General features: G+C 43.1%; 1 protein-coding gene across 3 annotated transcripts in view; it reads right to left on the minus strand.

Annotated features, from left to right (window-relative positions):
- The window catches only part of DZIP1L (DAZ interacting zinc finger protein 1 like), a 525,484-nt gene that overhangs the window by 70,255 nt on the left and 427,808 nt on the right, over positions 1-27,421 (minus strand). For 2 of the 3 annotated variants that reach the window (XM_073674291.1, XM_073674293.1), the window contains 2 exons: positions 1,710-2,285; positions 400-484 (listed from right to left, as the gene is read on the minus strand). In XM_073674291.1, coding sequence (XP_073530392.1) covers positions 400-484; positions 1,710-2,285 — 661 coding nt within the window. Of the gene's footprint in view, positions 1-399; positions 485-1,709; positions 2,286-16,396; positions 16,459-27,421 lie in introns of those variants that run through there. The other variant, XM_073674292.1, reaches the window with a different exon arrangement.

A 27,421-nucleotide genomic window follows, 5' to 3' on the forward strand; every position in this document is an offset into this window, starting at 1 on the left:
CTCCGAGCATCTCGAATGCCGAGTACTTGCGAGTATGCTCGCTCATCGCTAGTTACATCTTACCCCATTATCAACATTTTAAATAGTGTAATGTTTGATTATGTTTTTTCTGTAAAGCATTCCTTACTGAGCAGAGATACACTGTAGATAAGGCTCCCAGGTTCTGATCCAAAGAACTCTTACTGATTTGCTTTAAAATTAATAATCCTATTTAGTTTATCTAGTAAATATGTGACATAAATAGCAAACTTTTCAGAACAAAGATGATTGGGTAAATCTGTGATACATTTGGATTTAAAGCTTTAATTGAAATGGAATTCATTATATTGGAATTAAATCCTCTGGTACATATCAACATGCATGACATACAGAACATTACATGATTAATATTGAATTTACCAAACTCTGCAGCCTCAGGGTGTCTGCGCTTATGATGCTCCTGGAGATGATAGTAGGTCATAAAGGCTTTATCACATAGCTGGCACTATAAGTAAAAGAAGATCAAGTCATTACAAATTGCCTCATACTCCTTAGAAAGGACTTTTTACCAAAATTTTTATTGAACTGGACACATGATGTAATAGTGTCTGCAGAATGGATTGAAACATTTCTTTAACATTTTGCCACTCAGTTGTGGAAATATTAGCAATCAAAGTTGTTGGCAGCTAAAGAGTTAACTTTTGTTAAGTGCGAGTGGGCATTATCAGATATTTTTCACTGGAGGCGTGTTCTAGTTCCTCCTGTGTGATGCTGACTAATCATAGTCAGTTAGCAACAGTAAGAAGAAAAAACAACAAGCCCCACGATTTCTTACAGTAGATTTATCAGTGTCTGAGATGTAATGATACAGCTCTGATCTCCTGGTCCAATTTCCTGCATAAGACAGTGTGGGGGAGGGGGCAGCATAGCTGAGTTTAGATGTGTCAGATTCCAAATCTTCTATCAGCTTTTCTCCTCTCATAGTCCTGTCAGTTCTGCTGTACTGCCCCTCCCCCACACTGTGTCAGATGTTGAGAGCTCAAAGTGTTAGTATCACATTTATGTCTGTTGTTCTCAACTTATAATGGCTCTGAAGTTAGATCAGGGGTATCATTAAATCTTACACAGGAGTAACCAAACTGTTCAGGGCTTCTCCTGTGTGAGATATTACTACCCCGATCTCAATGGAGAGCCATTACATTTTGAGCATAACAGATGCAACTGTGATTACTGACACAGTTTAGTACAGGCAGTGTGATGGGGTGGGGGTACAGCAGAGGTGACAATGCTATGAAAGGAGGGAAGCTGATAGAAGGGTCTGTAATGTGACACTGCTAAACTCAGCTGCACTCTCCCTCCCCCCACACTTATGCAGGAGGTTAGACCAGGAAATCAGGGCTGTCCTGTAATTATATGTCTCACAGACTTAAAAACCTGCTCTAAGCTATAGTTTGGAAGTGTTCTTTTTCTGCTGTGTTGCTGCCTGCTTATGATTGTACAGCATCATACAGGGAGTTGTACATGCACCAAGTGAAAACACCCGCTTGGACGTAACAAAAGTTAACTCATTATCTAATATCTCTGCAACTGAGAAGCAAATAAAAATAAAAAATTATTCCACTCTGCAACCCCACTATTACATAGAGTGTCTACTTCATCAAAAAAAATTTGGTGAAGGGTCCTCTTTAATTCCCAATAATTAAACATTTCCTATAATCTGTTATCCTCACCTTATGATAATTGTTAGCCTCAGCCTTGAACATGGTTTGTTGAGCTTCAAACAGTTTCTTCCTAATCTTGTTCTCCTCCTTAACCTTCCTTAATTCCTCGCCCTGCTTGACCATGTCATCCTTAGTTTTCTGGTGTTCATCAATAGCTTTTTGCACCTGATCTTCTAGCTGTGCCATGTTATTGCAGAGAAACTCTTGGCACTGAAGAAGGTACTCAATCGTCATCTGTGCCAACTTAAGGACTTTGAGTAGCACTGGGTCCACCGGCTGCTTACAGTATGGACATTTCTCATTATCCAGGTTACAGAAGGTCACTGTGCTGACAGTCTCTTGCAGAGTAGGTATGTCTAATTCATAGGCCACCCTGTCCACATCAATGGCACTGAACCGTCTCCAGTCAATAAGATCCTTACGTGGACGAAATCTAAAACTCTGAAGAAGGCTGCCATTTTGGGACAGTGCTAGAAGAGGCGCAGATGGATATTGATGGGGGTTTGGAATATATCCTGGCATCTTTAGTGTATGTTGGCTCGATGTAAGAGATGACAGAGGATAGTAGATATTTCCAAAGAAAGACTGTAAATAGAGAAAGAATTCAATCTATGATTCATTAGAAACATCTTGGATTGTACAGACATTTATTTTCCAAACCAATTCAATCAATGTATATAGTTTTAATGAGCACCATAAAAATGACTTATCTGGATGAAAAAGGACATTATTAACCCTTTGCCAATTGTTCTTTTTACATTTGCATATTTCCCTCCCCTTCTTCCAAGAGCCATAACTTTTTTTTCTCCTGACAAAGCCATATAGGAGTTGTGTTTTTTTGTGTGACAAGTTGTAGTTTTGAATGACACCAGTAATTTTATCATACGATGTACTAAAAAACTGGAAAAAATTCCAAGTGGGATGAAATGTTGAAAAAAATACAAATATTCAATTTATTTTTGTAATTTGTTTTTACAGTGTTCATTGCATGTTTTTTTTTATTTAATGAAGCACCACTGTAAATATGTTTTTTTCCATTAATTCTGTGTATATGTGCAGGTAGTGTGAGAGTATTATCCCCTTCCCCACCATGGTTTTTCAGTTTTTGCGTTTTCGCTTTTTGCTCCCCTTCTTCTCAGCGCCATAACTTTTTTTATTTTTCCGCCAATATGGCCGTGTGAGGACTTGTTTTTGGTAGGATGTGTTCTACTTTTGAACGACACCATTGATTTTACCATATCGTGTACTGGAAAATGGGGAAAAAAATTCCAAGTGGGGTTAAATTAAAAAAAAATGCAATTTCACAATTTTTTTTTTTTTTTACCATGTGCACTAAATGCTAAAACTGACATGCCACTGTGAGTCTCCATGCCATTACGAGTTTGTAGATACCAAACATGTATAGGTTCTTTTTTTATTTAAGTGATGAAAAAAAATCCAAGGTTTGTTAAAAAAAAAAAGAACCATTTTTGGAGACCCGTAGCATCTCCATTTTTCGGGATCAAGGGCTGGGTGATGGCTTATTTTTTGTTCACCAAGCTGACATTATCATTGATACCATTTTGGGATAGATACAATATGTTGATCGCCCGTTATTGGATTTTATTGCAATGTTGCTGCGACCAAAAAAAACGTAATTCTGGTATTTTGATTTCTTTTTTGTTACGCTGTTTACCGATTGGATTAATTCTTTTTCTATATTGATAGATCGGGTGATTCTATACGTGGCAATACCAAATATGTGTATTTTTAATTTTATTATTGTTTTATTTTGAATGGGGTGAAAGGAGGATGATTTCAACTTTTATTTTTTTTTAATATTTTTAAAAACATTTTTTTTTACACTTTTTACATGCTTCAATAGTCTTCATGGGATCGTCAGAAATGCTCATCTGCTATGAACACCGACCGCTATATTGTGCTCATTGCAGATCGGCTATGACAACCACAGGGGTCTCCTGCAGACCCCGGGTTGCCATGCCAACCCATCAGCACCCCACAATCATGTGACACAGGAGCTGATGGGCAGGACTTATGACGTCCTTCCGTCGCGGCCATGTTAAATGCCGCTGTCAGAGTTTGACAGTGGCATTTACCATGTGTGAGACAGTGACTAGGATCGAGGGACGTTATATATTCCCCAGAATGTGTACAGAGACCTATTAAATCCATTGGAGTGCATTGCAGTCACAGGCACACCTGCGGCTGCAATGCAGGAATGAAGGTGAGCATTGACCTGGTCAGGCTATCTGGCTAAGGCAGATTAAGTAAAACCCGGCAGGGCCTTAATTTCTTGGAGGAGGCTACAGGAAGGCAGTGGGGCGGACTCCTCCCTACAACCAGGGTTTTCCAGTGGCTCTTGCCATAAGTCCTTTAAAAACCCTGCATTAAGGATAAGTGTTGTTCAGTGTTGGGACCTGCTAGGAGCATAGCAGGAAAGCTTGGCAGGCCTGTGATCAGCTGAACCGGCGCCTGGGAAGGCTCTGCACCCGTTAGGCTCTGAGGGGCCCGGTGTGGCTGTTGCCCCTGGCGACCGTTGTTATGGACTTGTGTTAACCCGGCTGCGAACCGGAGGACTTTCTGTTTAGCTGTAAGTTTTGCTGAATGAAAGCTGCTTATGTTGGACTTGTTTGGGTCAATGCCTCAGTTACTGCACGGTGTGAACACCGCCGCCCTACACATGTTAACAGCCGTGGGTGGATCGCGAATCCACCTGCGACTCTTAGGGGCACATGACAGCTGATCAGATCAGCTGTCATCTGCCGGGAAAGACGCGGGCTTATCGCCGGAGCCCTCATAAAAGGGATGGAGACGACCTTGGATGTAACTATACGTCCAAGGTTGTAAAGGGGTTATACTCACCTACCCTTACCTTCTCCGGGATCCAGCACAGTTCAATTATGTCACCACTCTTCAGACTAGCCAGTTCACTCTGTGTGAGCCGGAAGTCTCTTTTACAATGTAATCTATAGGTATTGTTCTGACTCTCAAAAGACTTACATTAAAAAACACCTCTGAGTCACACAGTGTGATCTGGAGAGATGAGCAGTGATGTCACTGAGAAGAGGAGCAGAACAATGCTGGACACTGGAGAAAGAAGCGATAGGTGAGTATATTGATACACTTGCAATACATTACATGCACATATACACAAATTGAATGAAAAAATATTCATAGGAGGGCTTCTTTAGGTGGTGAAAAATATTCTGAAGCTTGTAAAAATATTCCGTTTGTGTCGCTATTTTCCTAAGCCTGTAAAATTTTTCTGTCACAGGACTTGTGTGAAATTTTTTTTTTTATGTGGTGAGCTGATGGTTTTATTGATACCAATTAGGGGTACATTTTGATGACTTCGTATTTCTTTTTTTATTTTTTTTTAAAGGTGTTTTGTCAGTAAAACCACAATTCTAGCATTTTAATTTATCTTTATGAGGTTGGTTTATCATATGGGTTAACTAATTTCATATTTTGATAGACACCGGACTTAAACAGGCGAGGCAATATCAAATATGCTTTTTTTTTTTTAAAGAAGGAAAAGGTGGTTAATTCAATTTCTTTTTTTATATGTTTACGACTTTTTTTCTTTTTTTTTAATTTGATCTTTTTCAGCTCCTTAGGGGACATGAACCTGCAATTATCTACTACAGAATTGCGGTACATAGTAAAATTTGCATTCTCCTATGATGCTCATCCAGCAGTAGAGTTTTACAGGCGTGACAAGATGGGAGTGTCAGGGTGTCACGGGTGTGTCAGTAGTGACAGACAGTGGTTGCAGGAGATCTCTTCGTTTGGCATTACAGACACCTTCTTAGAAGCTGTCTCTCTAGGACCCAGCGGCTACCTTCCTCTTGCTAATTAACACCCTGGCCTGGGTGTATAAATACCTGCTGTTTGCTGGAGGGAGGTGTCGGCGATACTCACATGACCCATTGTGAAGGCTTGGAGCAAGTGTATTACTTCTTCCTCTCTGGAGCTAAGAGGATGTGTGTTCATCTCTCTGAAGTTAACTAAAGCTAAGCTAAGCTATCTTCCCTTGTTTGTTCCCCATTGTTGTCTTTAGTTGGCAGTGGGGATCGACTAGTGCTTATCCCCTCTCTTCCCTAGCCAGGGCCAAACGCCAGTGAAAGACAGGGCGAGGTTCCTGTGCGGCGATTGGTGTGGAACCAGTATAAGGATGTTAGGAGAGATAGGGTGATATAAGGTCAGCCTAGGAGGTCTCCACTACCCCCTTTCCCTCGAGTCTGGACCTCCTTTTCCCCCATCCCTTTGTGTTGGCCTTAGCCTTTCCAACACCTTGCATGACATTATCGCCGATTGTGCATGATTTGAAAAGGAAAAAAAAACAAAAACTGACAGACTCTTTTTTTTTTTTTGATGTGGACTTTTTTTTTTTCTTTTCTCCCTTGGTATGTGTTTAGTTGCAGAGCTCGCAGAGTGGCTGGGCAGTCTGTCTCTGGAGGTGAATTACCTCCGCTGTGAGGTTCAGCAACAGCATCAGCGGCTGCAGATCGCTAATGTCGGGGTCTCTGCAGGTAGGCCTGCCCAGCCTGAACCCAATGTTACCCTCCCGGACAGGTTTTCAGGCAGTAGGGAAAAGTTTTTTGTATTCAAGGAGGCTGCAAACTGTATTTTAAACTTCATACTTACTCCTCCTCCGGCACTGCAGGGAGTACCTCAATCTAGGGTGTTTTCTTTACCGCAGGATCCGGTTTGTTTCCAGTCTGTGGAGGGGTTTTTCTGGGCTCTGGCCCTCTTCTATGACGACCCTGACAGATTCACCTTGGCTGAGTTCAGGCTACGACGCCTTCAGCAGGGGAATCGGTCAGTGGAAACATGCAGTTCTGAATTCAGTCGATGGGCAACAGATTCTAAAAGGAATGAATCAGTCCTTAGAAGCCAATTTTGTGAGGGTCTTTCTGAAAGGTTGAAAGATGTCTTGGCAGTATATGAAACCCCTCAGTCCTTGGAGGCTGCCATGTCGTTGGCCATAAGTCTTGATAGACGCCTTCAGGTAGACGGGTGAGACCACCTTCTCTGGGGCCTTCTTGTCAGGGTTATGTACCTCTGCCAGAAGAGCGGTCTGGCAGTGAACCAGTACGGGGGGGGGAAGGTGGAGAAACCCATGCAGTTGAGGGGGCCATTACATCACACATTTCCCTGGAGATTTGGAAGAAAAATTGTGTTTTTTTTGTGGGAAAAGGGGACATTTTATTGGGACCTGTCCTTCAATTCCTAAACAAAAGGAGACTCGATTAACTCTTGGTAGTCCGGAGTTGGATAAGCAAGGGGTGCATTTGTTGCCAACCTGCAGTTCCCACTTTGTCCTGACAGCAGAGGTGATGCTAGAGATCAAAACCGAGAAAATTTCTGTGTTTGTTGACAGTGGACCTGGAGTCAGCATGGTTGATGTGAAAACTCATGGTCTTGCTTGCTGTACTTTAGCTAAACCTATTTCTATCTTCGCCATCAACTAGGTGCCACATGCACAGTAAGCATTTACTCCGATTGTACATAATGTAAAATGGAGGGTGGGGTCAGTTCATTGTGAAATAATCCGTTGCTATGTCCTGGATAGTCTTCCTACCCCAAGTGTTTTGGCTCTCCCCTGGCTGGTGAAACATAATCAGTTGGTGGATTGGCAAGCCATGGAGATCATTGAATGGAGAGATTACTGCCAAGAGAACTGTTTAGACCAGGGGTTTCAAACACGCGGGCCGCGGGCCGCATGCGGCCCCTGAGGCTGCTTTATGCGGCCCGCAGGCACAGACCCCTTGATGATCCTGACCAGGTCCAGGAGGAGCCGCCGACAGCAGCGCTGCATTGCCGCACAGAGACTGTCTCCCAGCACTGCATTTCCAATGCCAGCCGCTGGCCAATCAGAGGCCAGCAGCTGATATCTGCGTGTCGGCGCAGCGAGTATGACGTCATTGCCATATGCAGATGTCAGCTGCTGGCCTCTGATTGGCCGGCGGCTGACATTGAAAATGCTGTGCTGGGAGACAGTCTCTGTGCGGCAATGCAGCGCTGCTGTCGGCGGCTCCTCCTGGACCAGGTCGGGATCGTCAAGGGGTCGGACTCTGTGGTGCCTGCGGGCCACATCTGCAGGAAGGACGCCGAGGGAACGGAGGACAGGTGAGAATCATCTTTTTTTTTCTATTTTATGTGTGTGAAGAACAGGGGGCACATAGCCACAAGAGGGGACCTGGATGGGGCACATAGCCACAAGATGGGGACCTGGATGGGACACATAGCCACAGGATGGGGACCTGGATGGGGCACATAGCCACAGGATGGGGACCTGGATGGGGCACATAGCCACAGGATGGGGACCTGGATGGGGCACATAGCCACAGGATGGGGACCTGGATGGGACACATAGCCACAGGATGGGGACCTGGATGGGACACATAGCCACAGGATGGGGACCTGGATGGGACACATAGCCACAGGATGGGGACCTGGATGGGGCACATAGCCACAGAATGGGGACCTGCATGGGGCACATAACCACAAGATGGAGACCTGGATGGGGCACATAGACACAAGATGGGGACCTGGATGGGGCACAGAGCCACAAGATGGGGACCAGAGCCACAACATGGGGACCTGGATGGGGAACATTGCCACAGGATGGGGACCTGGATGGGGCACATAGCCACAAGATGGGGACCTGGATGGGGCACATAGCCACAAGATGGGGACCTGGATGAGGCACATTAGTACAAGATGGGCGCCAGGATGGGGAACATTGCCAAAAGATGGGGACCTGGATGGAGCACATAGACACAAGATGGGGATCTGGATGGGGCACATAGCCACAAGATGGGGACCTGGATGGGGTACATAGCCACAAGATGGGGACCTGGATGGGACACATAGCCACAGGATGAGGACCTGGATGGGGCACATAGCCACAGGATGGGGACCTGGATGGGGTATATAGCCACAAGATGGGGACCTGGATGGGACACATAGCCACAGGATGGGGACCTGGATGGGGCACATAGCCACAGGATGGGGACCTGGATGGGGCACATAGCCACAGGATGGGGACCTGGATGGGGCACATAGCCACAGGATGGGGACCTGCATGGGGTACATAGCCACAAGATGGAGACCTGGATGGGGCACATAGCCACAGGATGGAGACCTGGATGGGGCACATAGCCACAGGATGGAGACCTGGATGGGGCACATAGCCACAGGATGGGGACCTGGATGGGGCACATAGCCACAGGATGGGGACCTGGATGGGGAACATTACTACAAGATGTTTTCCATTATTACTATATGATGCTAATTGTAAGACAATATTACTGTATGTGGCCAATTGGGGGAAATAAAATTGTAAAAAAAATAAAAAATAAAATAAAGCATGAAAAAATATTGGGCACTAAAAATGCTGTTTTATATGTAAACTAAAGTAAACACAAAAAAGTGCACGTTTATTATCGCCACATCCATAACGACCCAAGCCATAAAAAAATAAACACGGCAAAAATGTTCAAAAGGTGTATACAAAAAAAATGGTATCACTAAAAATGTCACATTGAACAAAGAATGCGGCCCCCCAAATTCAAATTTTTTCCATGTGCGGCCCATATACCCAGCCGAGTTTGAGACCCCTGGTTTAGACATTTCCCTTGCTACTCTCTCTATGGAAATATTATCTATTTTTCTGTCTGGTTTTGAGAAAGTTTTTTCTGAGTGGTGGTGTCAGGAACTGCCTCCTCATCATGTATATGCCTGTCCTATTAACCTGACCCCCAGGGCTAAACTACCCGAAGTCCAGACTGTATAATCTTTTTGGCCCTGAGACAAGCCATGAAGGATTTCATTGCAGAAAGTCTGGAGAAGGGACACATTAGACCCTCATCTTCGCCTGTGGTGGCACGGTTCTTCTTTGTGAAGAAAATCTATGGCGGTCTACGTCCCTGTTTAGATTTCCGGGAATTAAATCAAATTACCATCCGAGATCCATACCCTCTTCCTCTGATTCCTGATTTGTTCAGCCAGGTTGTAGGAGCTAAGGTATTCTCCAAGTTGCATTTAAGTGGAGCTTACAATCTGTTTAGAATCAGAGAAGGGGACCAATGGAAGACAGCATTCAATACCCCTGAAGGGCATTGAGAGTATGTTTATGCCTTTAGGTTTGACCAACGCACCTGCGGTATTCTAGCATTTCATAAATTATATTTTCCATCATTTGGGGGGGAGGTTTGTGGTGGTCTATCTGGATGATATTTTGGTTTACTCACCTGATTTTAGGACACATCGGGAGCATGTTAAACAGGTGCTCCAGATATTAAGGGATAACAAACTGTATGCCAAACTGGAAAAAAATTTTTTCGGCAATCAGGAGGGGCAGTTTTTGGGGTACTTGTTGTCATCTTCGGGTTTTCGGATGGATCTGGAGAAGATCCGTGCAGTCGTTGATTGGGACCGTCCCGAGAACCTGAAGGCTCTACAACGTTTTCTGGGTTTTACTAATTTTTACCGAAAATTCATCCAAAATTACTCAGTAATTGTGAAACCCCTTACTGACATGACTAAGAAAGGGTCTGATTTTTCCAAATGGCCTCCCTCCAGGCTTATCTTCCTTAAAGAATTATTTTGCCACTGCACCTATAGTCGGTCAACCAGAGTTTCCCAGCCCTTTATTGTGGAAGTTGATGCGTCGGATGTGGGGATTATGTATGTGTTGTCTCGGGGTCCGTTCCCTGGTAAATGATATCCACGCGCCTTCTTTTCTAGAAAATTATCTTCGGCTGAAAGAAAATATAATGTGGGCAACAAGGAACACTTGGTGTTCAAATTGGCGTTCGAAGAATGGCGACATTGGTTGGAGGGGGATGTCCATCCTATTGCTGTTATAACTGACCATAAGAACCTGTCATATCTCCAGTCAGCTAAACGACTCAACCCTAGGCAAGCCAGATGGTCCCTGTTTTTTTACTAGGTTTAAGTTTGTTGTCACTTTTCATCCAGGGGTCAAAAATGTCAAGGCTGATGCTTTGTCCCGGAGCTTCCCTTGTAGAGGTGACCATGAGAACCCAGCCCTGATATTACAGAAGGGGATCGTCATTTTGGCATTATATCCTGAACTGGAGGGTGAGGTGTTGGAGGCTCAGGGGGACGCCTATGCCTCCTGCCCTCCAGGAAGGTTATTTGTACCATCTAATCTGTGTCATAAAGGTTATTATAGAACATCATAACTCTGTGCTTGCTGGTCATCCAGGTGGTAAGGAAACCGCGGACCTCCTCTCTCATGGTTTTTGGTGGCCGGGGTTGCATCGGGATGTGATTGAACACATATCTGCTTGTAGTATTTGTGCGCGTTCTAAGGTTTCGCATACCCGTCTGTCTAATACTCTTCACCTGCTACCTATCCCTAGTAGGCCATTGACACACTGGTCCATGGATTTTATTACTGACCTACCGGTTTCTGCAGGCAAAATGGTGGCTTTGGTGGTGTAGATAGGTTCAGTAAAATAGTTTACTTGGTCGCATTACCTGCAGTTCCAAATGCCAAGACACTTGCTTAGGTGTTCATAAATGAGATCCTGAAGCTTCACGGGGCTCTCTCAATTGTAGTGTCAGATCGGGGGACCCAATTTGTTTCCAAGTTCTGGAAGGCTTTCTGTTCTCGACTGGGGGTGCAGATGTCCTTTTCCTCTGCCTTCCACCATCAGTCAAATGGACAGACCGAGCATGTCAATCCGGATTTGGAGACCTACCTCAGGTATTTCGTCTCCGAAAATCAGGAGGCTGGGCATCCTACTTACCACTGGCTGAATTTGCCATTAATAATCATCATCAAGAATCCAATGGCAGGTCACCGTTCTTTGGTGCATATGATTACCACCCACAGTTTGGCACCTTTAGTGGGGGAAGAGCTTCGGGAGTTCCTGAAGCAGTACGGTTTGCTTCATCACTCTCCTCGGTATGGCGGGGTGTTCTGAGTAATTTAAAGATCATGGGAGACAGGTATAAACATATGCCTGACAGAAAATGCTGCCAGTTCCGGATCTGAATGTGAATGACTTTGTGCGGTTGTCTACCAAGAATATAAGATTGAAAGCTCCTTCTTGTAAGCTGGGACCTAGGTTTATTGGTCCCTATAAAATTACCACCGTCATTAACCCAGCAGTGTTCCATCTTGAACTTTCTAAGGCCCTTAATGTCCACAACGTGTTCCACAAGTCCTTACTCAAGAAGTATGTGGAAACTCTTGAGCCCTCACCTCTACCGCCACTACCAATAGTTGATGGTAATCTGGAGTTCCAGATTTCGAGGATTCTAGATTCTCATCTCCAACATCATTCTCTACAATACTTGGTGCACTGGAAGGGTTATGGTCCAGATAAAATGATGTGGGTTTCGGCATCAGAGGTGAACGCTCCCAGGTTGGTTCATTCATTCCACACCTCTAATCCTGAGAAACCTGGTACTGAGTGTCCGGAGGCCACTCGTAGGGGAGGGGGGCTGCTGTCACGGGTGTGTCAGAAGTGGCAGACAGTCGCCCTGCAGTTGTTTGCAGCAGATCTCTTCATTTGGCATTACAGACACCTTCTTAGAAGATGTCGCTCTAGGACCCAGTGGCTACCTTCCTCTTGCTAATTAACACCCTGGCCAGGGTGTATAAATACCTGATGTTTGCTGGAGGGAGGTGTCGGCGATACTCACATGACCCCTTGTGAAGGCTTGGAGCAAGTGCATTACTTCTTCCTCTCTGGAGCTAAGAGGACGTGTGTTCATCTCTCTGAAGTCAACTAAAGTTAAGCTATCTTCTCTTGTTTGTTCCCCCTTGTTGTCTGAAAGACAGGGCGAGATTCCTGTGTGGCAATTGGTGTGGAACCAATGTAGGGACGTTAGGGGAGATAGGGTGATATAAGGTCAGCCTAGGAGGTCTCCACTACCCCCTTTCCTCCCTTCCCTTTGTGTTCCACTTAAGTCTTTCCTACAATTTGCGTGACACAGGGCCTTCAATCAGGTCTTTGCTGCCTTTGTAACCTATTATTTCCCTCAAATCGTGTTACAGGGGAGCCAATGGAAGACAAAGGGCAGTGGAAATTGCTCCATTTATATGCCGCCGTTTTAATGGCTGGCATCTATCGCATGTGGAGAGAGCACAGCTCTTATGCCCCCTCAGCACACAGACACCCCAGCGCTGATGTAGGGGTATGTAATGTATTTTTCCAAGCAGTTAAAGAAAGTTTTTCAGCACAAAATGACTGGTCAAACCAAGTACAGGCACATGGTGCACCCTTGGCATAGCCAAACATTTCCGTGCCCCTTCTCATCTACTTGTTTTGTATTAACTGCTGTACTCTTCTTCCTTGATTGACAGCTCTGGCTTTACAGGAGTCAAAGAAAAGTGGAGACAGATGGACAAAAGTAGGTGTAAAGGTGCAGTCAACTGGTTTGCCAAGCCCTGCACTGAGAGGTTTGTACTGTTATTTTTTGCAGACTGACCTTTAAATTTCATTACTACACTGAAAGATACCGGTGCATCTCACTAAATTAGAATATCATTAAAAAGTAAATTTATTTCCGTTCTTCAATACAAAAAGTGAAACTCATATATTTTATAGTCATTACAAACAGATTGATCTATTTCAAGTGTTTATTTCTGTTAAAGTTGATGATTATGGCTTACAGCCAATAAAAACACAAAAGTCATTATCTCAGTAAATTAAAATAATTAACAAAAACACTTGCAAAGGCTTCCTATGCATTTAAAAAGATCCCTTATTCTGTTTCAGTAGGCTCCATAATCATGGGGAAGACAGCTGACTTGACAGATGTCCAGAAGGCAGTCATTGACACAATCCACAAGATCCCAGAGTTCCAATTTTGATTTGGAAATCAAGGTCCCAGAGTCTGGAGGAAGAATGGAGAGACACACAATCCAAGCTGCTTGAGGTCTAGTGTGAAGTTTCCACAATCAGTGATGGTTTGGGAAGCCATGTCATCTGCTGGTGGAGGTCCACTGTGTTTTATCAAGACCAACGTCAGCGCAGCAGTCTACCAGGAAATTTTCATGCTTCCCTCTGCCGACAAGCTTTTTGGAGATGGAAATTTCATTCTCCAGCAGGACTTGACATCTGTCCACACTGCCAAAAGTACCAATACCTGGTTTAAAAACAACAGTATCACTGTGCTTGATTGGCCAGCAAACGCACCTGACCTTAACCCCATAGAGAATCTATGGGGTATTGTCAAGATGCAGACGAGCTGAAGGCTGCTATCAAAGCAACCTGGGCTTCCATAACACCTCAGCAGTGCCACAGGCTGATCGCCTCCATGCCACGCCGCATTGATGCAGTAATTGATGCAAAAGGAGCCCCGACCAAGTATTGAGTGCATTTACTGAACATACATTTCAGATTTTAAAATCATTTTTTAAGCTGTTGTTATAAAGTATTCTAATTTACTGAGATAATGACTTAATAATAATAATAATAATAATTATTTAATATTATAGCACCATTAATTCCATGGCACTTTACATGTGACTTTTTGTGTTTTCATTGGCTGTAAGCCATAATCATCAACATTAACAGAAATAAACACTTGAAATAGAGCACTCTATTTGTAATGACTCTATATAATATATGAGTTTCACTTTTTGTGTTGAAGAACTGAAATAAATTAACTTTTTGATGATATTCTAATTTAGTGAGATGCACCTGTAATATAATTAGCACAGCAGCACATTTTAGGACCACCAGGTGGCAGTATTGTGTCAGTAGTGACTTTGTTCATGAGTGTTATGCGTTATTTATTTTATGCAAAGCTTCTGGTAAAGAAGAAGTGAGAGGGCTAGAGCTGGAGGTCGGGGTGCGAGCAGTGTAAAAAGAGCTTCATTTCTGATAAACGTCTTTGTTTGGAGGAGATTTTTCTAGTACATTTGGGGAGATGAATGTTGATCTTGATTAAAAAACAACATCTCCATGGGGCTGGTTCGGACACTGTTAACCCTTTAAGTGCCATGCTATCCTAGGTCTAACTCTGAAGGGTTAGTTTTAGTAAATAGTTGTATTACTTAAATCACAATTCTGGAGCCTATTTTCTTCCTCTGCTATTATTTCTAGAAATTTATGAATTCACAGTCAATCTGTGAAGGGACACGCCTCTTTGACAATGGTAATGGTAAGACCTGGTCATCATATTAATCACAAATTTTTCGTAGGAATTAGAGGACATGAGAGTTTTAAGAAAAAATGCTCCTTATAAGACAGCTTCCCTTTAAGAACTGTGCATTTTTAAATGGGTTGTCCACTACATTTTTACTGATGACCTATCCTTACAATAGGTCAGCAATATCACTTGGTGGGGGTGCAACACCCTGATGTTATCAATTGTGGAGCAGACCAGCACAGCTTTGTCAACTACATAGTGGTCACTGCTGAGTACTGCACACCTGGCCCTATTCAAGTGATAGTGGCAGATGTGCAGTACTGACAGTGGCCACTATGGCTAATGGCACTGTATAGCTCCGCAACTGCTCACACCCGACCACCACCGGCATCGGGAACAGCTGATCGGTGAGGATGCTGGGTGCTGCAACCACACTGATCAGATATTGATTGTATATCCCTTGGATGTGGTATGAGTTAAATTTTTTATTGTTACCACATTTGGTAATAAAACATAAGATTTTTGAAGCCTGAGTGAATGAAAAACAAACAAACGATTCCACCATTAATTTTTGGCAATTCCCAATTTTAACTTTTTACCATGGTATAATATATATCATTTATTCTATGGGTAAGTTTATTATACAGTATTTATTTTTTGTCCCACTAGGCTGTGATTATTTCATTGCTTCCGTAATAATTTGGACACTTTTCATTTCAAAACGTTATCGACTGTCACCATTACATGACAAGTCAACTACTACTCGGGAAACCCTTTTCAATCACTGTATCCCCCCTGATAAAAAAAATAATATCTATACTGACCTCCGGTGCTGGCGTTGTTCCAGCAGTGTCAGCACTGGCTCTCCTGGGGTTCATGTGACATAATAATGTCCTGCAGACAAATCAAGATATCCGAAGGAAGTGAGTAGGAGGGGAGCGTGAAGCTAGTGCTGATTGGCAGCTGGGATCGTGGAACATAATGTCATGCAATCCCTGGGAGTGCCAGTGCCGACATTGCTGGAACGGACACCAGAGGTAAGTATACTTGTTATTATTCAACTGGGAGGAACCAAATGAAATCAGAAGGGGCTCTCCGTGCTACCGATGCGCGCTGAACAATCTGAAATAGATCGTTCACTACACATATGGGGCCATTGTTCTCAGTAACGCAGATCCTAATCGCACAGGACACAATTTGCCATGTGCATTAAGCTCAAATATCTACTGCTGAGTATTATATATACACATCTATTGTACTTTACGTTACTTTTAAAGAAAAAAAAATTAGAGAATGGATCGGTGTGAAATAATATAGAAATAATAGAGAGAGGGAAATTAGGACAGATGTAGCGGAGCTCGATTTTTAACCCTTCATGGTATTTGTATAGTTTCCTATCTCAGTAGAAAGATACAGATGGGAGAATGGCTCTATAAGCAGATATCGTTGTCCTCTCTATATGTCAATGACAATATAATACAGATCCTATAGGAGTGGGATCCAGGAGTGTCATATAGAAGGTTCTTGCTGTACGCTGTATGGTGTGTACATACCATGTCTTCTTCTCCTGAGTCTCATCACGTTTTGTTTTAGAATTTGGTATCTAGGTGTGATCATCGGTAACCCGACTCCACAAGTTTGTTTACTGTGTATACCAGCACAGGGAACTGTCACTTAGGCTATGTGCCCACGTAGCAGATTTGATGCAGAGCGTTTTTGCCTCTCTCTGGCAGAAAAAAATGCATGCAGATTTACATGCGTTTTTTCTGCCAGAGAAGCGTTTTTTCAGCGTTTTTACATGCGTTTTTTCAAGCAGTTTTCCAAGCGATTTTAGCATCACTTGGAAAAGTGCTTGACAAGTTGGTCACACAATACAAATCCATGCAACCGGCATGGATTTATAATGTGTGAACAACTGATGCTTTAAATGCAGCATCTATAGTAAAAAAAAAAGAGAATTAAAAAGTTAAAAATAAAAAAAAACCTGTATACTCACCTCTCCGGTCTCCTCCAGTCTGCTCCCGGCGGCGATCCTGCGATCCTCTCTCTTCGGCATCCCGCAGTGTACTGTCAGGACCTGCAGTGACATCATTTAGTCAGCTGATGGTCACGCGACCATCACCTGACCACCAACGTCAGCGGTCGCGTGACCATCAGGTGACTAAATGACGTCACTGCAGGTCCTGACAGTACACTGCGGGATGCCAAGGAGAGAGGACGTGGGCGGGAGCAGACCAGGGGCCACCGGAGAGGTGAATATACAGGTTTTGTTTATTTTTAACTTTTTTATTTTTTATTTTCACCCGGGATGAAGAGTTGTAGTCTCCTCTTCATCCCGGGTACCACATGCACCACAATTACGCTGCAAATTTGCAGCCATTGACTTTAATTGAAAGGCAGCAAATCCACATATACCTGCGGGTTTGCTGCGTTTCAATGTCCCTCAATGGCCACGAATTTGCAGCGTAATCGCGGTAGAAATGGTCATGCTGCGTTTTGCAACGCAATGCGAATTTGGCTCGCAAATTAGCACATCATGTGCACAGCACATCCGAATTCACATTGCTTTCCATGGCAGACTGTTTTACAAGGGTTTTTGCGGCGTTTTCGCAGCCGTAAAAACGCTACAAAAATGCTATGTGGGCACATGGCCTTACACCAGCTGCAAAATGAATGCAGTACTACAGGTATTCAGAAATTATAAATCTATTGTTAGATTTGGATGTTTAATAACTAGTGATGGTTGAGCACTAAAATGCTCGGGTACTCGTTGTTCGAGTCAAACAAATTGGGATGCTCGAGTGCTCGGACCGAGTAATGAGCCCAATGTAAGTCTATGGGAAACTCGAGGATTTTTCAGGGGTCTCCCCCCAGCGGTCTGCAGAGGGTCTAAAAATTGCCCAAATCGATGGGAACAGTGCTCAAATGACATGGGAACAGCATGGGGAACATCCCTGGAAGCATTTCTGACTCCCAGGTCACTGCTGTCAGCAACGTGGTCAGAGTATTACACCACTTTTACGGACTCACAATTAAACATACAAAACCTAAACCAAAATAGATTTTCCTGGGAAATATGTTAAGGAACATCTTTTCCAGGATAATGACTTGTATATAAGGCAAAATAAATACCCAAAAATAAACCTGCTCCTTCACACCTTGGGCTATGCTCACACGTAGCGTTTTTGATGCTTTTTTGCACTTTTGCATTGCTTTCAACCGTGACAAATGCATTCACCGGGAAATATCATTTTAACATTTTACAACGTTATCTGGCCATGTGGTGTGTGACACATCATCAAACACATCCTGTTTCATTTATGATGGAGGGACACTGAAAGTCACAAAGCCTATTTTTATAGGGCCATCAGGCGGTCCTTAATACTCTTAAAGGGCCAACAGTCGGCCCTCGCTATTGTTAGAGAGCCATCAGCCGGCTATGCTTTGTTGTTCCCATTTTTAACGAGTTGGTCTCCTATACTGTTATTGGGTATGCAGTGACTGCAAGGGCTGCCTAAAAATTGGACGCAACCCAATACCCCTTTGAAGAGACATAGAGGAGGGTCTCAGTAAAAAAAAGTTCCCATTATAAAGGAGTAGGTCTCCTATAGTGGTAATGCAAATGCTGTGACTGCAAGGGCTGCCAAAATTTGGTAAAAACACCATTAACAATTTAAAAAGGAAAGAATTGTGCGGTGTTAGGGAAGCGCTAGAACAACTAGACAGGGAATTGAGGTTATAAAACACAAACCTTTTGTTGTTTAATACGCTCTCTAACGCCACGACGCGTTTCGATAGCAGAAGCTATCTTCCTCAGGTAGATTAGAGAGCAAATGAAAGATCAACCATTATATAGGGTAGGTGCACCAATCAAAAGACACTAACAATTATGACAACACAGGAAATACAAAGCAGGAAGTAAATGAATAAAAAAAAATAAAAAAGGAAAAGAATATTGTATAAATATAAAAACTGCATTAGATCAAAAGATTAAAAAAAGAGGATAAAAGATGCCACAATATACCCAATAATGTCATGATGTACTAAAAGCAGGGATTATAAATAAAATATAAAATGAATAAAAACTAGTAATGCGTGAATAAGAACCAAGAGAGAACTAGGGCTAATGAATCGCATTCTCAATCGTTAAATTAAGGCCCTCAGGGGACAGAGTGCTCAGTCTAAAAATCCAATAACTCTCGCGATTAATTAAATGACCCAAGTGGTTCGTCGTGGTTTCAGCAATCTGATCAATAATTTTAAGCCTCAAGTCAGTAGGATCCTTATTATGCGCCACAGAAAAACATTTAGAAATGCTATGTAGAAGGAAACCACTATGAATGTTAGACCTATGCTTATTCATCCGTGCATGCATGGCCTGTATTGTACGGCCCACGTATTGTAGGTCGCACGTACATTCAAGAAAATATACCACGAACATGGAGTGACAGCTTAAAAATTATCTAATGGTATATGTTTTGCCAGTGGTGTTCGAGGAGAGTCTTTGAACCACTCAAGATGCTCTGGTAACACATGCATTTTGGGGACCCACAAGAGAAACAACCACATCAAATTGCCCATACAGAAAGGTTTGGTTGGAGAGGATTCACATAGCGTGTTGCTAGGAGCCACCATATTGGGGAGGATGTTACCCCTTCTGCACACCACCCTTGGTTTATCAGGAAGGTACCTAGAGAGGACAGGATCACTCTTAAGGATGAACCAGAATTTGTCTAGTAACTTCTGGATGTTCCTATGAGACTGGTTATAAGTAGTCACCAGGCTCCAGTTACTCAACTCAGTAGCGTCATCAGGGGTATTATCACTGGCCGAAGTCGTACTCTTAACAATACTATCTTGGGAAAGGAGCTGGAGTTTTTTGATACAGGACTCTTGAGATAATGCTCTACATTTCTGAAAGGCATCACTCAGTAGTTTCCGTGGATATCCTTTTTGCCTGAACCGTTTGTTGAGGATTTTGGCCTCCAGGGCAAAATCAGAATCATTGGTACAGTTTTTTTCTAATCCTTCAGTATTGGCCATATGGTACGTTTCTGACCCATCTAGGGAGGTGTCCACTGTCAAAGCAAAGGTAGATGTTAACATCAACCTGTTTAAAATGGGTGGATGTGGACAACCTCCCCGATGGGTCAACCCGCACCAAAAGGTCCAAATAATGGAGGGCTGTTTCTGACACAGTTGCTGTAAAGGTAAGACCCCATGTATTCAAATTTAATTCTTCCACAAACATAAATGCCTCCTCTTTAGTCCCTGACCACAGAAAGAAGAGATCATCAATGAATCTCGTCCCCATCGTGCAGCCCCTCAACTGCCTGTACACAGATGTCCCAAAAGTGAATACATTGTTGTTCAAAATGAATAGGATCCCCATTTTAAGAAATTCCTTCTGGTCCTCCAAGATAGTATCATCCAAGGACAGAAAATGATCTACCGCAGATATACCTAACTCGTGAGGAATATTGGAATAAAGGGCTGTGACGTCTAAAGTCATCAGCAAACAACCTGGCACTGAATGAACATCTCTAAGGTGTCTGATCAATTGGGATGAGTCCTTCAGATAGGACTCTAACTTAAGAACAAACTTTTGTAAATAAAGGTCTATATAGTGCAATAAGTTGCAAGTAGAATAAGACTAAGTAAATTAGAGGATGATATAATTAGAAAAAAGGTGGCAGAATTATTACGAAATAGGGGCTGCACTGATATAGATGAATTTATGGAGGTCTGCCCACAGCTGATGCTGGAAGGCCCAAAGGTCCCAATCCAAAACTCACAGAATTCGGTGGGGGTTGAATCACAAAAAGATCAATTGCCCAGTAGTAATTCCTTAAGTGTACTAAAAACGGACAAACAGAGGAATTTCTACAAATTACATAAAAAAACTTTGAAGAAGGGTTCCTTGTTAGGTAAGCAAATGGTGGATGATACCATGTTAGGGACTCAAAAGGCATTATCACCTGTAACGAAAGGATCACATGACACTATAATTAATTTGGACATCTTTGCACCTCATACACGGCTATTGGCTCCGGTAATAGTGCCTGACCCACCATTCCCCATTGAGACAGAATTTATTGTTCCACGTATTCCCCCCACTTTAGATTTTGGTTTAGACCTTTCACAACCACTAGTCTCCACACAAGGTAATATGGATTCCCTTAATTTATCCCTATTAACTACACACGAAGTAACTTATTCCCAAAAAACCCAAACACAGTCCCTTTCTCCACTTGATGAAACGATTTACCGAATCCTACCTGAATCTTTGCCAGAATCTCCCGCTATACCAGTACCTCCAGCTGTGCTTGCTATAACAGATTGTATATTCTCAATAACTAGTATAATAGATAATATAGCCCCAAAAACTTCATCGTGTTTGAATACTCAACAGGACTCCATGCCTTTACATCCATCGGAAATTATTATTGAGGATTCATCTAATAAAATAAACATTGAGAAAGTAAGCAATTAATCAAGGGGTAATGAGATTGACCAAATCCTCAATAAACCTCCACCTAGGTTGAGCTTTTCCTACTCACTGGATCTTGTTGTACCTTTAGAAGAAGTAGTGGTTAATGATTCCTTGTTGTCATCTGTTGAATTAGTAAGGAAATCTCCTTCTGTTATGACTCTCAAGAATACAAAAATTACACAGTTTTTTCAGGTGGCTCCAGGGTGGCGTGGGTGCAAAGGTAGTGGACGAAGCATCCGCCGAGCTGTTGATGGCAGCAGATCTCACATTGAAAAGAAAGAAAATCAATCAAAACCACTTTCTGACTGTTCCTCTGAGTGTACGGGGATTTTTAATATCTCCGATATTATTCTCACGGAGGAACAAGTGTCACTACTTAAAAGGGGTCTTTCATTTTGCCCAAACTCACTGGCTAATCCCTTTACCTTGTAGCTTTCTCATGTACTCATTAAAATCAAGATAACTGTTTAACGCCATTTTATTATAGAAAGGCAGCGCAAAAAATCAGGTCCAATTAATACGATGAGTGCCCCTAATGAACCTCTTACAGATGGGTTCCAAAATGTGAACCCCAAAAGTACCAGTAAATTTTTCCCTTTACATCATAGGGGCCCCCACTTGGAAACATTCCAACATTTAGCCTTAAAAGAAATCCGGTCCTTTGTGAACATAAGAAAAAGAGATAATCTTACTCCGGGGGAAAGGCAGGCTATTAATACTCTAAGAGAAAATAGGGAGATTGTCATAAAGAATGCGGATAAGGGGGGGGGGGCATAGTGGTGATGAATCGTGTTTGGTATCTCAGTAAAGGTAAACAAATTCTCGACGACGTAAATTACTATGAGAGACTTGATAATGATCCTTCTGTCTCTATTTTTCTAAATTACAATAAGCTTATTAAGAATGCCTACGTTCGAGGCATTTTAAATAAGAAAGAGACGACATTTTTAAACATCTCGAGGTATCAGACCCCTTTTTTCTATTTTTTGCCCAAAGTCCATAAGGACGCCAAAAACCCTCCTGGCCACCCCATAATTTCAGGGGTAGGTTCTATTACTTGCAACTTATCGCATTATATAGATCTTTTTTTTACAAAAGTTTATTCTTAAGTTAGAGTCCTATCTGAATGACTCATCCCAATTGATCGGACACCTTAGAGAAGTTCCTTCAGTGCCAGGTTGTTTGCTGATGACTTTAGACGTCACAGCCCTTTATTCCAATATTCCTCACGAGTTAGGTATATCTGCGGTAGATCATTTTCTGTCCTTGGATGATACTATCTTGGAGGACCAGAAGGAATTTCTTAAAATGGGGATCCTATTCATTTTGAACAACAATGTATTCACTTTTGGGACATCTGTGTACCAGCAGTTGAGGGGCTGCACGATGGGGACGAGATTCATTGATGATCTCTTCTTTCTGTGGTCAGGGACTAAAGAGGAGGCATTTATGTTTGTGGAAGAATTAAATTTGAATACATGGGGTCTTACCTTTACAGCAACTGTGTCAGAAACAGCCCTCCATTATTTGGACCTTTTGGTGCGGGTTGACCCATCGGGGAGGTTGTCCACATCCACCCATTTTAAACAGGTTGATGTTAACATCTACCTTTGCTTTGACAGTGGACACCTCCCTAGATGGGTCAGAAACGTACCATATGGCCAATACTGAAGGATTAGAAAAAAACTGTACCAATGATTCTGATTTTGCCCTGGAGGCCAAAATCCTCAACAAACGGTTCAGGCAAAAAGGATATCCACGGAAACTACTGAGTGATGCTTTTCAGAAATGTAGAGCATTATCTCAAGAGTCCTGTATCAAAAAACTCCAGCTGAGTTCCCAAGACAGTATTGTTAAGAGTACGACTTCGGCCACTGATAATACCCCTGATGACGCTACTGAGTTGAGTAACTGGAGCCTGGTGACTACTTATGACCAGTTTCACAGGAACATCCAGAAGTTACTAGACAAATTCTGGTTCATCCTTAAGAGCGATCCGGTCCTCTCTAGGCACCTTCCTGATAAACCAAGGGTGGTGTTCAGAAGGGATAAGAACCTCCGCAACATGGTGGCTCCTAGCAACACGTTAAGTGAATCCTCTCCAACTAAACCTATCTGTATGGGCAATTTGATCAGTGGTTGTTTCTCTTGTGGGTCCCCAAAATGCATGTGTTGCCAGAGCATCTTGAGTGGTTCAAAGACTTTCTCCTCGAACACCACTGCCAAAACATATACCATTAGACAATTTTTAAACTGTCACTCCATGTGGTGGTATATCTTCTTGAATGTACGTAAGGCCTACAATATGTGGGCCGTACGATACAGGCCATACATGCACGGATGAATAAGCATAGGTCTAACATTCGTAGTGGTTTCCTTCTACATAGCGTTCCTAAACATTTTTCTGTGGCGCATAATAAGGATCCTACTGACTTAAGGCTTAAAATTATTGATCAGATTGCTGAAACCACGACGGACCGCTTGGGTCGTTTAATTAATCGTGAGAGTTATTGGATTTTTAGATTGGGCACCCTGTCCCCTGAGGGCCTTAATTTAACGATTGAGAATGCGATTCATTAGCAATAGTTCTCTCTTTGTTCTTATTCACGCATTACTAGTTTTTATTCGTTTTATATTTTATTTATAATCCCTGCTTTTAGTACATCATGACATTATTGGGTATATTGTGTCATATTTTATCTTCTTTTTTAATCTTTTGATCTAATGTAGTTTTTATATTTATATTCATATTTATACGATATTCATTTCCTTTTTTTTTTTTTTATGTACTTCCTGTTTTGTATTTCCCGTGTTGTCATAATTGTTAAGTGTCTTTTGATTGGTGCACCTACCCAATATAATGGTTGCTCTCTAATCTACCTGAGGAAGATAGCTTCTGCTATCGAAACGCGTTGTGGCGTTAGAGAGCGTATTAAATCATAAAAGGTTTGTGTTTTATAACTTTAATTCCCTGTCTAGTTGTTCAAGCGCTTCCCTAACACTGCACAATTCTTTCTTCTTGATTGCCAATCTCCCTTGTGGAAGCTGCTCTGTTTACAACTAGCTACTACAGGACCTGCCGTGATGTCCTTGTGGAAAGCCCACTTCGGTCACACGGTCCCGGTCATGTGACTGCTGAAGCAGGAAGAAACTCCTTACAGCAGTCCCTGTTAAGCAGTGGTCATCATACAGACTCCCACCTGGAAGTGTTTTCCCTTGTTGTGCGGGGCTCCTTGGCACAACAGGACCAGATGAGTGGTCACAACATCTCCCCCTTCTTCCCCCCCCAAACCTCAGGCTCTTCACCATTGGCGCTCCAACTGTTTTTGTTTTCCACTAACAATTTAAAGACACATAGAGCAGGGCGACAGTAATGACAAATTCCCATTAGAAAGGAGAGGGTCTGCTATTCAGTTATAGTGTATGCAGTGAGTCCAAAGGCTGACAAAATTTAGGAAAAATCCCACTAACAATGTAAAGTCCCATAGAGCTGGGCCACAGTACCGACATGTTCCCATTAGAAAAAAGCAGGTCTGCTATACAGTTATAGGGTATGCAGGGAGTCCAACGGCTGCTAAAATTTAAGAAAAACCCCACTAACAATTTAAAGTCACATAGAGCTGTGCCACAGTAACGAGTATAACATGTTCCCATTAGAAAGGAGAGGGTCTGCTATTCAGTGATAGGATATGCAGTGAGTCCAACGGCTGCTAAAATTTAGGAAAAACCCCACTAACAATTTAAAGACACATAGAGGTGGGCCTCAGTAATGACATATTCCCATTAAAAAGGAGAGGGTTTTCCATACTGTTTGCATATGCAGTGACTGCAATGGTTGTCAAAAATTTGGAGGAACTCCAATGCTCCTTGCAAGAAACGTTGAGGTCAGAGAGCCTCCTGAAAACAATGCTCCCATTATTAGGAAGTGGGTCTCCCATACTGTTTGCATATGCAGTGACTGCAATGGCTGCCAAAAATTTGGAGGAACTCCAATGTCCCTAGCAAGGGACGTAGATATGTTGATATGGTACATATGGTGGTGATATAGTAGTGGAGGATGCGGAGAAGGAGGAGGACAAGAGCAAATAGACAAAATCAAGAAGCATATACCCATGTCTGGTTGTGAAGACAGAGGTGCATGGAAATGGGGTTAGACCTCCCAAAAAAAGACACTGTATTTGAGTTTATGTAAAGATGCTATCATTCGGTGGTGTTGAGAAGTCTGGCACAATCCAGCCCTTGTTTATTTTTATAAGAGTCAGCCTCTCGGAATATTCAATTGACAGGTGAATGCACCGATCTGTTATAATTCCACCAGCGGCACTAAAAACCCGTTCTGACAAAACGCTAGCGGCAGGGCAGGCCAGGACCTCCAAGGCGTAGAGAGCCAGTTCATGCCATGTGTCCAGCTTAGATACACAATAATTAAAAGGCAGAAAGAAATCACAGAGGATGTTGGTACGATCGGCAAGGTACACCCTCACCATCTTCTGAAACTTTTCCCTCCTTGTGAGAGTACCCAGCGCCTCAGGGCCTGTGTGATGGGAGGGTCTGAGAAAACTGTCCCAGAACTTTGACAGTGTTCCCCGGCCTCTGCTGGATTGCATTTGTGTCTGTTTCGTCTGTACTCCTTGGTTGTCCAACGAACTGTGACCTCTGCCGTCAGCGTTTTCCGATAGGAATTTTTAAAATAATTTTGCAACAAGGGCATTCTGGTACTGCCCCATTTTATTAGACCTGTCCTGCATGAGAATAAGAGCCAGAAAGTTCTCCATGTAGCGTGGGTCTAGAAGTGTCACCAACCAGTATTGACTTCCACTCAATACTTGGACAATGTGAGGGTCACCGGAAAGGCAGCATAACATAAACTCATGTGTGCCAGACTGCAAAGAGGCAAGACTTCCGTGCCCTCACCAAGAGGATGACTGACCATGCTCTTCTCCTCATCCTCCTCAACTTCCTCCTCCTTCCTGTCTTCAGGCCATCCATGCTGAACAGACGGTATGACAGTTGTGCAGATAGTACAGATAGTACAGTCAATAGTGCAGGAAACTAGCTCCTGTTCTTCCTCCTCCTCCTCCTTACTACCACCCAATCCACGTTTAGATGAGATGAGGCTGGGCTGTGTGGAATCACCTCATATGGTTCCTTGCTCCATATCATCGTGCTCCGCCTGCAATGCATCCTCTTTAATTGTGAGCAGACAGCAGAGAAGCGGGATGGTGACGCTAATTATGGTGTCATCGCCGCTCACTATCTTGATGGAGTCGTCAAAGTTTTAGAGGATGTTACATATGTCTGACATCCATGTCCACTCCTGAGGTCTTATGTTTGGAGTCTGAACTGAATACCGACAGTCAACAACTGCCATCTTCTCACAAATCCTTCCCAACATCTGCAATGTAGAATTCCAATGCGTGGGGACAACGCAGATCAGTCGTTGAGCTGGAAGCTGCAAACGCTGCTGAAGCATGGCAAGGGTGGCAGAAGCTGTAGCTGACTTTCTAAAATGAATACACAGGTGGCGTACTTTGACAAGCAGATCCGGCAGATCCGCATAGGTTTTTTAGAAACCACTGAACCACGAGGTTAAGCACATGGACCAAGCATGGTATGTGTGTAAGCTCGCCTCGTCTCAGAGCTGCCACCAGGTTCTGGCCATTTTCACACACGACCATGCCTGGCTGTAGGGTCAGCGGTGTCAGCCACAGATCTGCCTGCTTTTTCAGAGCTGAAAACAACTTTTAGAGTTGTGTGGTTTGTCACCGAAGTACATTAGCTTCAACACAGCCTGTTGCGGCTTGGCCAAGGCAGTGCTGCAGTGTTTCCAGCTTGGAATGATGTGGTCATTTCAGAGATGGATGCTGAAGAAGAGGAGGAGGTGCAGGAGCTGTAGAATGTGGGGGCAACCCTGATTGACCCAGGGCCCGCAATCCTCGGTGTCGGGAGGATGTGTTCCGCCCAAGGTCTGACTGGGTCCCGGCTTCCAATATATTAAGTTAGTGTGCCATCAGCGAGATGTACTATCCCTGCCACAAGCACTTGTCAACATGTCCGTGGTTAGGTGGACTTTCCCAGTAACTGC

Source organism: Phyllobates terribilis, unplaced genomic scaffold (assembly GCF_046119375.1).
Source record: "Phyllobates terribilis strain yellow unplaced genomic scaffold, ASM4611937v1 Scaffold_3__8_contigs__length_932513732, whole genome shotgun sequence".
In the NCBI taxonomy this organism is placed as follows: domain Eukaryota; kingdom Metazoa; phylum Chordata; class Amphibia; order Anura; family Dendrobatidae; genus Phyllobates; species Phyllobates terribilis.